Here is a 12,643-nt window from a genome sequence, read left to right on the forward strand (position 1 = left end):
TGAGGCATACTCCACAGTCTTTCAAAGGAATTTAATTTATTAAATATCAATGTTTTCCTACTTTAAAAATCTGAAAATTACTAAATTATTTACTTAATTTAGGAATGAACTCAGATGGACATCGGGAAAGTAAGTATAAGCTAAAGATCAGTTTACAATATTTAGACATTGTGCACAACATATCGTAAGCATAACTGATTAGGCAACAGCATTTTGCCATCCTGTCTAAATGAGGTCTCAATACACTACTAGCTGCAAAAATCTGAAGGATACAACAGAGTTACAGATTTGATCTTAATTTAATCAACCCTGAATGAAAGGGGAGCACAAAAATCAAGAAATATTATATTTTTCGGGGCGGGGGGGGGATGTCAGCACATCACCTCTCCATTGGTTTGAGTCATATGTACACAAAAAGATTGTTGTGATTGTTGCACACCAATTAAATCAGCCTCAAGTCATTGCTGCAGGACTTCCTAAGGATAGTGCCCTTGGTCCAACCTTCTTCAGTTGCTTCACCAATGATCCTCCTCTTGACAAGGTCAAGCACCATATCAACCTCACCATGCAGGAGACCATTCGGCCCATCTAGTCTGCACTGACTCTCCAAAAGATCATGTTACCAAGGCCAGCATTCCCCCACCAAATCCCTGCAGTCCTGCACATTTACCATGGCTAATCTACCTAACCTACACAGCTTTGGACATTAAGGGGCAATTTACCATTCCCAATCCACATAACCTGTATGCTAATCACTGCTGGTTTCAGTCTCATACACACTTCCTCAGATAATGTAGCATTCCATGACCGCATGCAGGAAAACTTGGAAGACATTCCAGGCTCCGGCTGATCGGCAGGTAACATTCATGCCATACAAGTGCCAGACAATGATCAGTCACAACAACAAATAACTTAACCATCTTCCTTTTTTGTTCAATAGCATTATCAACACTGTATCCTTCATCACCTAGAGGTTATCACTCACCAGAAATTTAATTGAACGAGCCATATCAACACTGTGGTTACAGGAACGGATCAGAGGCCGGAAGGTCTAGTGGCTATTAGCTCACCTCTTGAAGGCCTGTCCACCATCTACAAGTCAGAATCATGATGGAATACCCTCCGGTTGACTAGATGAGTACAGCTCCAACACTCCAGGAGCTCAACACTATCCAGGACAAAGAAGGCCTTCTGATCTGCACTCCATCTACCATTGGTGCAAGGTAACAGTATACATCTAATTGCATCACCTCACCAAACCTCCTTTAACTGCACCTTCTGAACTTGTGACCTCTAACATCTAGAAGGACAAGGGCAACAGATGCAAAGGAACACTGCCACCTGCAAGTTCCCCTCCAAGTCTCACACCATTCTAACGTGAAACTACATCACTATTCCTTCATTGTTTTTTGGTCAATATCCTTGAACGCCTTTCTGAATAGCATTGTGGATGCATCCATAACATATGGCTTGCAGCAATTTGAGAAGATGGCTCACCACTATTTTCTTAAAGTCAATTAGGAATAGACAACTAATGCTGGCATTGCCAGAAATATCTACATCCCATGAGCAAATGAAACCCGTCAAATAATCCATAAACTGCTGTCAATCAATCCAAGGTTACTGCTATAATGACAAATAGGCATGACAAAATAGAATCACAGTTATACTTTAAATTATTGGTGGCTTAAAACAAAATTTAAAGCCTTCTATCAGGAACAAAAAAAGATTGCATTGACATGACACCTTTCAGAAGCACAAAACATATTAATGTGCTTTATAGGCAGTGAAGTACTTTGGAAGTGTAGTCACTATTGTAATATTGGAAAAAATATATAGCCAATTTGCACACAGCAAGCTTCCACAAACAGCAAGGTGGTGATAACAAGATAATCTATTTTTGTGATGTTGTGATTTTGAGGAATGTCTATTTGCCAGAACATTGTGGATAATTTCCCTGCACTTTTTGGGAAAGTGCCATCAAATCTTTTACATCCACCTGAGCTCAACTGACAGTCAACATTTCCAGCAGCGCAATACTCCTCCAGTACTGAATTGGTGTCAGACTTGATTATTGTGCTTAAGCTACTGTGAAATGGTTCGCTTTCTAAAACTGACAATTTAGGGACACTTTAGCTTTAAGATACATAAGCATTATCTAGCTCTCAGCTAACAGTAATGGTGGTGTATGCCTATTAACTCATGACTTGCGTCACGTATGAAGGAAATATAGGTGAATTTATCAGCACATCTACAAAGGAAATCTAGTCAATAAGTTAAGCATTTTTTTTTGTTTAGTTGTTAAAGCTTACAGTCAATGCAATTATCTGTGGTCCAATCTAATATTAAACAGTTAGTTATATTATTTTAATATTTAGCAGAGGTGGTAGTGTTATTCCCATGGATCAGCACACTGAGGTATGCAAAGATCAAAAATTGCACTAATCGATACAACTCTGAATGCTAAGAGGAACTGGCTGCATAACACAAACTTGCTTTGTATTTCAAGAATCCAAATCATGAAGAAGTTGACTTTAATAAAATATTTAGGAGAAATATTGAAGAAGGAGTTTAAAAGTCAACAGTATTATATAGAAATTACAATGCAGAAGCATGCTATTCAGTCTTAACAGTTCATGTTAGTGTTTATCCTTCAGATGAACAATAATCATAACCTCAATGTGCTCAAACCATTTTTATTTCCCTTTACTCTTTCCTTTAACCATCTATCTAACTTAGTCTTAATTGCTCTCAGCTAACAGTACACGGTAATGTATGCCTACTTAACTCGAAAGCTTGCATAATGGGTACTCTCTGCTTCAATTACCAATTTTGATAATGCGATTGATAACTTCTTAACTAGGCTAGCAGAGTGGGCAAAGAATTGGCAGATGGAATACAATGTGGAAAAGTGTGAGGTTATGCACATTGGTAGGAAAATCAGAGGTGTAGACTATTTTCTAAATGGGGAAAATCTGAAGCACAAAGGAACTTGGGAGTCCTGATTCAAGATTTTCTTAGAGTTAACATGCAGATTCAGTTGGCAGTTAGGAAAGCAAATTCAATGTTAGCATTCATTTATAAAGGGCTAGAATACAAGAGCAGGGATGTACTGCTGAAGCTGTATAAGGCTCTGGTCAGACCCCATTTGGAATCTGTGAGCAGTTTTGGGCTCCATAGCTAGGGAAGAATGTGCTAGCTGTGAAAGGGGTCCGGAGAAGGTTTCAAGCTCTGCAGAAGAGTCAGGAGGACTTGGAATGTTTATTCCATTTCTCTCTCCAGAGATGCTGCCAGACCTACTGAATCCAGCATTTTCTGTTTTTATAACATTCAGTTCAGCATAGATATTAGATTAAACGCATGAGACGTTGGACAAAGAACAGGGGACCATTTATTTTACACCAAGTGTTAAGATCATAAGATAAAGGAGCAGAATTAGGCCATGCTGGACTCAGTAGGTCTGGCAGCATCTGTGGGGATAGAACTGGAATTAACATTTCAAGTCCTCGTGCTCTTCTGCAGAGTTTCAAAAATGGTATTACAGATTCAAAACAACAATGATACAGAACTCCATGTGGATGCAACAACTTCTTCAAGAATTTTTTATATACTATTTTATATGCCATAAGTGGACAATTACAACATACTAAAAAGTTTACCATAGGACCTGAATGCCATATGGTATACAAGTACATTGTACTACTCACATTTATATAATTTGCATTGATGTAGTCGTCTGTACCTTTTAGAATAACCCGTGTTGCATCATCTGCAAGAGAAACAGAGTTCTGTGAAAAGACACAATAGGAGCACATGCATTGAACGCAGGAGAATAATCCAACACCGAGATTAGGAAATACCAAGTGAACTGGCTGGAGGAGATTCATATTACAATATCAAGGGTGGCAAGATAAAACTACAATATAGAATCACTCATGGGCAAAGTTACGGCATTTTGTTGCTACATTTGTAATTCTCAACTTTGAACAGGAATATGCTTAATGTATATTGACTTACAATGTAAAGATGCACAACAGAACAAAATGACTGCACCAAAGCATTGTATCAATTTTTCTTTCAGATTACACTGCAATAAATTTCACCATAGCAAATAAATTCAAATATTGCACAGAAGCAGTAAAATGATGATTGCGGGATCGAATCAAGTTCCTTTACAATGAAAAGATCAGTAGAAACTTATCAAAGAAACTTTATGAATTGTGAAAATCTGGGAAGGACCAGCAAGATAAAAATATATAGATTTTGACAAGACTAACTAGTTTGAGCATTAAGATGTGCTAAATCCAATAGCTTAAATGACCTTATAAAACAGTAGGCAGGAAACAAAATATTAGATCTTAAACAACATGCATTAATACAAAAGGAAAATAATGCAGATGCCGGAAATCTAAAATAGAAATGGAAAAACAGGCATGGAGTCATCCAGATTTGAAATGTTGACTCTATTTGCTCTCCATATACGCTGTCAGACACGCTGACATTTTCCAGCATTCATAGTATTTTGCTTTCATCTGTGATTCAACTGATGTTTGGATGGGTGGCCCATGGCCTGAACAGCTAGGCTAGATGCAGAATTGGACAATCTAAATTAAACAGCAGGCAACAGCCTCTGCAGCTAGGCTGCAGAATTTGGGAGTTTGGACTGGCCAACTTGAAACACAAACAAAAGTCAGAGGCGAGCAAGCTCAAGAGGAACTTGCCTAGGAGGCAAGACTTGGTGTCGGCAACAGAGACACAGCAAGGATCCAGCAAGAAAGCAGCAAAGGCTCAAGGCCAACCTTTACCACAGAGTTGGAACTCAGCAGAGACCCAAGACCAAGATTCATACCTCATGGAGCAGGCCTGGTCATTTCAACCTCCTGGGTAGTATCTAGATCTCTGATAAATTAAGATAGATTATTTATTTGAGTTAAAGGATGAAGCGACTCTTGTCCTTTGTCCCATGAGTACAGGGAACCTGGGTAAATGAGTTTTAGTGCAAACTGGTCAGTGTCTAAATTCCAGACAAAACTACCTTTGTTGCTTCGATTATTTAATGTTCAACTTCTGGTATGATCACAGTTTGCTGTTAATTCGCATTTATCTCATGCAAATTCTGAATGTTAAGACTACAAGGTAGATAGTGTCAATTGTTTTGCTAACTTTTGTACAGTAAAAGTTATTCTGTTTTCTTAAAAGTGGAATCTTGTGGTTTATCTTTAAGTAACTGGAATTTCAAATTTCATTTTATTTTTAAGAAAGGTTACTGGACACTTACCAGATCATAACAAATCTATCAGTATTAACAAGTAACATTGATAGTAGTAAAGTTTATTACTGATGGCAAAGTTAACAAATAGAGGAATGCAAAGCTACTCAAACCTTCCCAATCCATGACCACTACCATCTAGAAGGACAAAGGCAGCAGATTCATCAGAACACCACCACCTAGGAAGTCCCCCTCCAAGCCACTCACCATCCTGACTTGGAAACAGATCGCTATTCCTTCACTACTGCTGAGTCTAAATTCTGGAACTCCCTCCCAACAGCACTGTGGATAAGAACATAAGAACATAAGAACATAAGAAATAGGAGCAGGAGTAGGCCATCTAGCCCTTCAAGCCTGCCCCGCCATTCAATAAGATCATGGCTGATCTGTTGTGGCTCAGTTCCACATTCCCGCCTTCTCCCCATAACCCTTAATCCCCTCGCTTATCAAAAACCCATCAACCCGCGTCTTGAAAATATTTAGCGAGGCAGCCTCCACCACCTCAACGGGCAGAGAATTCCAGAGATTCACCACCCTTTGAGTGAAGAAGTTCCTCCTCAACTCCATTCTAAACTGCACCCCCCACCCCCGACTTTATCTTGAGGCTGTGCCCCCTAGTCCTAGTGTCCTTTCTGGGCAGGAAGGGTCTCTCCACCTCTATCCTATCCATCCCATTCATCATCTTATATGTCTCAATGAGATCTCCCCTCATTCTTCTAAACTCTAGCAAGTACAAGCCTAGTTTATTCAGCTTCTCCTCATAGCTCAACCCCCTCAACTCCGGTATCAGCCTAGTAAACCTCCTCTGCACTCCCTCCGAGGCCAAAATATCCTTGCGTAAGTGCGGCGACCAAAACTGCACACAGTACTCCAGCTGCGACCTCACCAATGCCCTATACAGCTGCAGCAAGACCTCCCTACTTTTATATTCAATCCCCCTCGCTATGAAGGCCAGCATCCCATTCGCCTTCCTGACCACCTGCTGCACCTGCAGACTGGGTTTTTGCGACTCATGCACAAGGACCCCGAGGTCCCTCTGCACCGTCGCCTGCTGCAGTTTTTCGCCACGTAAGTAATAGTCCTTCCTACCATTATTCCTACCAAAGGTGGACCACCTCGCACTTGCCAACATTAAATTCCATTTGCCAGTTCCTGGCCCATTCGCCCAGCCTATCTAGATCCTTCTGCAGACTCTCCACACCCTCCGCGCAATTTGCCGTTCCACCAATCTTGGTGTCATCAGCAAATTTCGACACCATACACTTGGTTCCCTCCTCCAGATCATCTATATAAATGGTAAATAGCATGGACTGCGGCAATTCAAGAAGGCCACTCAAGGTCAATTAGGGATAGTCAATAAATGCTGGCCGGCCCAGCGAAGTCCATACCCTTGGAATGAATGTTAAAAAGCCTCTACAATGTATATTTCTGTGCTACGTCTAAACTCCAGGATGTTTATGTCCTGGATAGTCATTTGTACAGAAAGTGTCACTGTTTGCAAAAGCTTGAGCCCTGTGTTTGGAAGCTTCAGCAGTAGCTGAAGTTTACTGTGACACATCCGTTGAAGTTGAGGTTTGTGGATAGTACATTTGTAGATGTGGTCACTACACAGCTTAAGAATACGCAGGGAGAGAGGAAAGAGGTGACCACCAGGCAATCAAAAAGGAACAGTTACAGGTGAGTAGTGTAAGAGTCCACTTGAGTGTATTCCATTCTCCAACCCATATTCAGTTCTGAATACTGGTTGCAGTGATGGTTTTTCTGGGAGGTGCAGCCAGGCCAAGTCCATTCAACCCATTGGTGGCTCAACTGTATTAGGCAGTATAAGAAGATATGACTCAGTAATTAGGTGAGTAGACAAGTCTTTCTGCAGGTGCAGACATGAATCCAAGATGGATTGCTGTTGAGGATATCACCAAATGGCCGCAGAACACCCCAAGAAGAAGGATGAATAGTCAGCAATTGTGGTCTATACTGGCATAGGAGGAAAGGAGGATGTGGTCTTGCAATGAGACCTGGGAGATGGACAGGAAATTAGTAAGCAGGACTTTAAAAATAGTAAGCACTTGATTACTCCCAGTATCACAGAGTCAGAGGTTTACAGCACGGAAACAGGCCCTTCGGCCCAACTTGTCCATGCTGCTCCTTTTTGAAACCCCTAAGCCAGTCCCAATTGCTTGTGTTTGGCCTATATTCCTCTATACCCATCCTACCCATGTAACTGTTTAAATGCTTTTTAAAAGACAAAATTGTATCCACCTCTATTACTACCTCGGACAGTTTGTTCCAGACACTCATCGCCCTCTGTGCAAAAAAATTGCCCCTCTGGGTACTTCTGTATCTCTCCTTTCTCACCTTAAACCTATGCCCTCTAGTTTTAGACTCCCCTACCTTTGGGAAAAGATATTGACCATCTAGGTGATCTCTGCCACTCTATTTTATACACCGCTATAAGATCACACCTAAGCCTCCTATGCTCCAGAGAAAAAAATCTGCAGTCTATCCAGACTCTCCTTAGGACTCAAACCATCAAGTCCCAGTAGCGTCCCAGTAAATCTTTTCTGCACTCTTTCTAGTTTAATAATATCTTTTCTATAACAGGGTGACCAGAAATGTACACAGCATTCCAAGTGTGTCCTTACCAACGTCTTGTACAACTTCAATAAGATATCCCAATTCCTATATTCAGCGTTCTGACCAATGAAACCAAGCATGCCAATTGCCTTCTTTACCACTCTGTCCACCTGTGACTCCACTTTCAAGGAGCTATGAACCTGTTCCCCTAAATCTCCTCATTCTATAACTCTCCCCAATGCCCTACCATTAACTGAGTAGGCCCTGGTTCGATCGATCAAATTGCATCACCTTGCATTTATCTAAATTAAACTCTATCTGCCATTCGTCAGTCCATTGGCCCAATTCATCAATATCCCGTTTCAATTAACCTTCTTCATTGTCAACTCTGCCACCAATCCTGATGTCATCTGCAAACTTACCAACCATGCCTACTAAATTCTCATCCAAATCATTGATATAAATGACAAACAATAGTGGACCCAGCACTGATCCCTGAGGCACACTGCTGGTCACAAGCCTCCATTTTGAGAAACAAGCCTGTACAACCACTCTGTCTTCTGTCATCAAGCTAATTTTGTATCCATTTGGCTACCTCACCCTGGATCCCATGATATTTAACGTTATGCAACAACCTACCATGTGATATCTTGCAAGCAAGTGTAGAAAGATAAAGCAGATGAATGTATGGCCTTTATTCTCTGGAGAATGAGAGATCTCATTCAAACTTCAAAATTCTTACAAGGTTTGACAGAGTAGACACAGCAAAGATGCATCTTAGTTTGGGGGGGAGGGGCAGAGTCTAGAAGCAGGGGACATAGTCTCAGATAAACAGGTAGGTCATCTGACACTAGGTCAAATCTCAGCTCGAATAGTGTGTGCAGTCATGGGCACTACACTACAAGAAGGATGTGAACACATTGGAGAGAGTGCAGAAGAGATTTACAAGAATGGTTCAGGAATAAGAAATTTTGGTTAAGGGAAGATATTGGAGGGGTTGGGACTATTCTCCTTGGAAAAGAAATGCTAAGAGGAGATTTGATAGAGATGTTCAAAATCATGAGGGGCTATACAGAGTAGATAGGGGGAAACTTCCTGCTTGTAAAAGAATTGAGATTTGCAAAAGAAACAAAGGTGATACGAATGGTTCAAGTCTGGGGTGCGATGCCTGAAAGTGTGGCTGAGGCAGGTTTAATTAATTAAGCCTTCAAGGTGTTTACTTGAACTGATGCACAGGGATACCAGGAAAAGGAAAGGGAATAGCACTAAGTCATGATGCTCGTTTGGTGAGATGGTAGAGACACAATGGGCCGAAAGGTCTCCTTTTATGTCGTAACAATTCTGGGTATTGGTGAAAAATGAGACATATTGTCAAAAAATCTGCCAATGAGCTCTCTACCACAATCTACTGCAAATCTAACTTCATTGGTTAACATACACGTTGAAGCTTCTACAGTTCAATGTATTATAAAATTAGCCTTATCGACTATCTTGTGGGCAATTGGGATTAACTTAGGAATTTTAAAACAGAAAGGGCAGAATGGACAAGTTGGACCAAAGAGCCTGTTTCCATGCAGTAAACCTCTGACTCGTAAATCGAGCCTGGCTTAAAGGGTAGGATTGGATGTTAAATATCTTGAATATATGGCATTCAACAAAATTAGAAAGGAAGAAAAAAGGGAAGGGATGGTGGATTGATTAAGGAGAGCATTGCAATACTAGACAAAGAGAATGTCCCACAAGGATCAAAGACAGAATCTACTTGGCTCAGTCTAGAAACAAGTGTGGTGCAATTACACTGCTCGGTGTAGATTAAAGGCCAACTCGTGGGAAGGATGCAGAGTAACAAACGTACAAGGAAATTATAGTGAGATGCAAAAATAATATCTAGTTCTAATGAGGCACTTTAATTATCCAAATGTAGATTGAGGTAGTAGTACTAGTATAAAGGGAAGTGTGGGGAGGAGTTGCTAGTGTATGTTCAACAAACTTTCTACAGCAGTATGTTTCCAGTTCAATGATAAGTGAGGCATTGCTAGAACCAGTTCTTGAGAATGAGCTGGTCCAAGTGGATCAAGTGATAATAGGATAGTGATCAGTTTAGTCTGGCTACGGAAAAAGACAAAGAACAATCCAAAGTTAGCAAAATTAATGGGGGAAGTCAACTTCAATTCGGTAGGAATAGATCTGGGCTGATTAAATTGGAGTCAGGTAAAATAGTAGCTGATAATGGGCTACCTTCAATGAAGGCAGAGTTTGAGCATGATCAACGTACGTTCTCTTGAAAGAGAAAGTTAAGACAAAAAAAAATTACGAAGAAGAAAAACGTGCTTCTTCTGTCAGGTAGAAAGTACAACTGAGAACCACACTTAATATGGATGGCTGAGAGGGGAGGTGAAAAAGCAAATGAGGGAAGCAAAGAAGTATGAAAATAAATGGACAGCCAACTTAATCCCAAAGTCTTTTAAAGACATTTGAATAATAAAAGGGTGGTAGGAGGAGAGGGGATTCTCAGGGGCCAAAAAGGGGATTTACATATGGAGGCAGAGGGCACAGCTGAGGTATTAAATGAATACTTTGCCTTCTGTCGTTACCAAGGAAGATACTATTCAGGCCTTGGTGAATGAGAAGGTAGCATCTTCCTGGTATCAAAGAAAAGCCGGGCAGTGTACCTTAATAACTATCGTCTGGTGACTCTGACACCCATCGTTATGAAGTACTTTGAAAGGTTGGCCATGGCACAAATTGATTCCTGCCTACCAGACTGCCTGCATCCACTACAGTTCACCTATTGCAGCAACAGGTCCTGGCCCTACACTCAGCCCTGGAACACCTAGATAACAAAGACACCTATGTCAGATTCCTATTCAGACTGCAGCTCAGCCTTCAACACCATTATTCCTACAAGACTCATCTCCAAACTTTGTGGCTTGGGGCTCGCCTCCTCCCTCTGCAACTGGATCCTAGATTTCCTAATGCACAGACTGCAGTCAATAAAGATAAGCAACAACACAGTCACCCTCAACACCGATGCTCTGCAAGGCTGTGTCCTCGGCCCCTTACAAGACTCCTTATATAACTATGACTGTGTGGCCAAATTCCCCTCCAATTCGATTTTCAAGTTTGCTGATGACAACACCGTTGTTGGTCAAATCTCAAACAATGATGAGATGGCGTAAAGGAAAGTGACAGAGAATCTAGTGAACTGATACGATGACAATAATATCTCCCTCAATGTCATCAAAATGAAGAAGAGAGTCATTGACTGCAGGAAGTGTAATGAAGGGCATGCCCCTGTCGACATCAATGGGGACAAAGTAGAAATGGTTGACAGCTTCAGGTTTTTAGGTGTCTAGATCACCAACAACCAGTCCTGGTTTCTTCACGCAGAAACAACTGTTAAGATAGCCTACTAATGCCTCTACTTTCTCAGGGTGGCATGTGGCACAGTGGTTAGCACTGCTGCCTCATAGCTCCAGGGACCTGGGTTCGATTCCTGGCTTGGGTCATTGTGGCAAATCGACATACGTTCTCCCAGTGTCTGTGAGAGTTTCTCCGGGTGCTCCGGTTTCCTCCCACAGTCCAAAACTGTATGAGTTAGGTTGATTAGCCATGCTAAATTGCCCCTTAGTGTCCCAGGATGCATAGGTTAGAGGGATTAGTGGGGTAAACATGTGGGGTTATAGGAATAGGACCTGGGTGGGATTGTTGTTGATGCAGACTCGATGGGCTGAGTGGCTTCCTTCTGCACTGTAGGGATTCTATGATTTTATAAGACTAAGAAAATTTGGCATGTCAGCTCCAACTCTCACTAACTTCTACAGTTGCACCATAGAATGCTTTCTCTCTGGTTATATTGTAGCTTGGTGTGGCTCCTGCTCTATCCCAGACTGGAAGGAACTACAAAGAGTTGTGAATGAAGCATAATCCATCACTCAAACCAGCCTCCCAACCATTGACACTGTCTACACTTCCCCCTGTCTTGGGCATACTCACTTCCACCTTCTTTTGTCGCGGAAAAGAACTCAGAAGTCCGTGATCACGTACCAACCAACTCAAAATCAGATTCTTCCTTGTTGCCTCTAGATTTCTGAATGGACCTACCTCGCATTAAATTGTTCTTTCTCTATACCCTAGCTATGACTGTAACACTATATTCTGCACTCTCCTTTCCTTCTATATGTACAGTATGCTTTGTCTGTATAGCACACAAGAAACAATATTTTTCACTGTATACCAATACATGTGACAACAATAAATCAAATTAAGTAATTCAGACACTAGAAGGGTTTAAAATTGGTAAGGTGGTGGTGTTAGAAGGGATGCCTGTACTTAAAGTTGAGAAAGCCCCAGGAGGAAAGGAAATGCATCCAGGATAGCAAGGCAAGTGAAAGTGTAGATTGCAGAGGCACTGGCAATACTTTTCAATCTTCCTTTGATTCAGAGGTCACAGAGTCCCTACAGTGCAGAAGGTCGCCATTCGAATCTGCACAGACTCTCTGAAAGAGCATCTTCCTCTGGCACAACCTCCCATCCCCATAACCCCACCCAGTTACCATGGCAAATCCATCTAACCTACACATCTTTGGACGCAAATTTAGCACGGCCAATCCACCTAATTTTTGGACAGAGTGGAAACCAGTGCACCTAGAGATAGCTCTACGTAGACGTGGGGAGAATGTGCAAACTCTACATAGTCACCCAAGGCTGGAATTGAACCATGGTTCCTGGAGCCATGAGACAGCAGAGCAAGCCACTGTGCCACCATGCTATCCATTATGCTTCATTATTTTGTTTCCT

At 41.4% G+C, this 12,643-nt stretch overlaps 1 protein-coding gene across 4 annotated transcripts in view; it reads right to left on the reverse strand.

Annotated features, from left to right (window-relative positions):
• ptpn4a (protein tyrosine phosphatase non-receptor type 4a) overlaps positions 1–12,643 on the reverse strand; it is a 307,923-nt gene that overhangs the window by 25,614 nt on the left and 269,666 nt on the right. For all 4 annotated transcript variants that reach the window (XM_080199483.1, XM_080199485.1, XM_080199482.1 and 1 more), the window contains one exon: positions 3,708–3,769. In XM_080199483.1, the coding sequence (XP_080055609.1) occupies positions 3,708–3,769 (62 nt within the window). The remainder of the gene's footprint in view (positions 1–3,707; positions 3,770–12,643) is intronic.

Source organism: Carcharhinus amblyrhynchos, chromosome 11 (assembly GCF_965287045.1).
Source record: "Carcharhinus amblyrhynchos chromosome 11, sCarAmb.v2.hapA, whole genome shotgun sequence".
Lineage (NCBI taxonomy): Eukaryota > Metazoa > Chordata > Chondrichthyes > Carcharhiniformes > Carcharhinidae > Carcharhinus > Carcharhinus amblyrhynchos.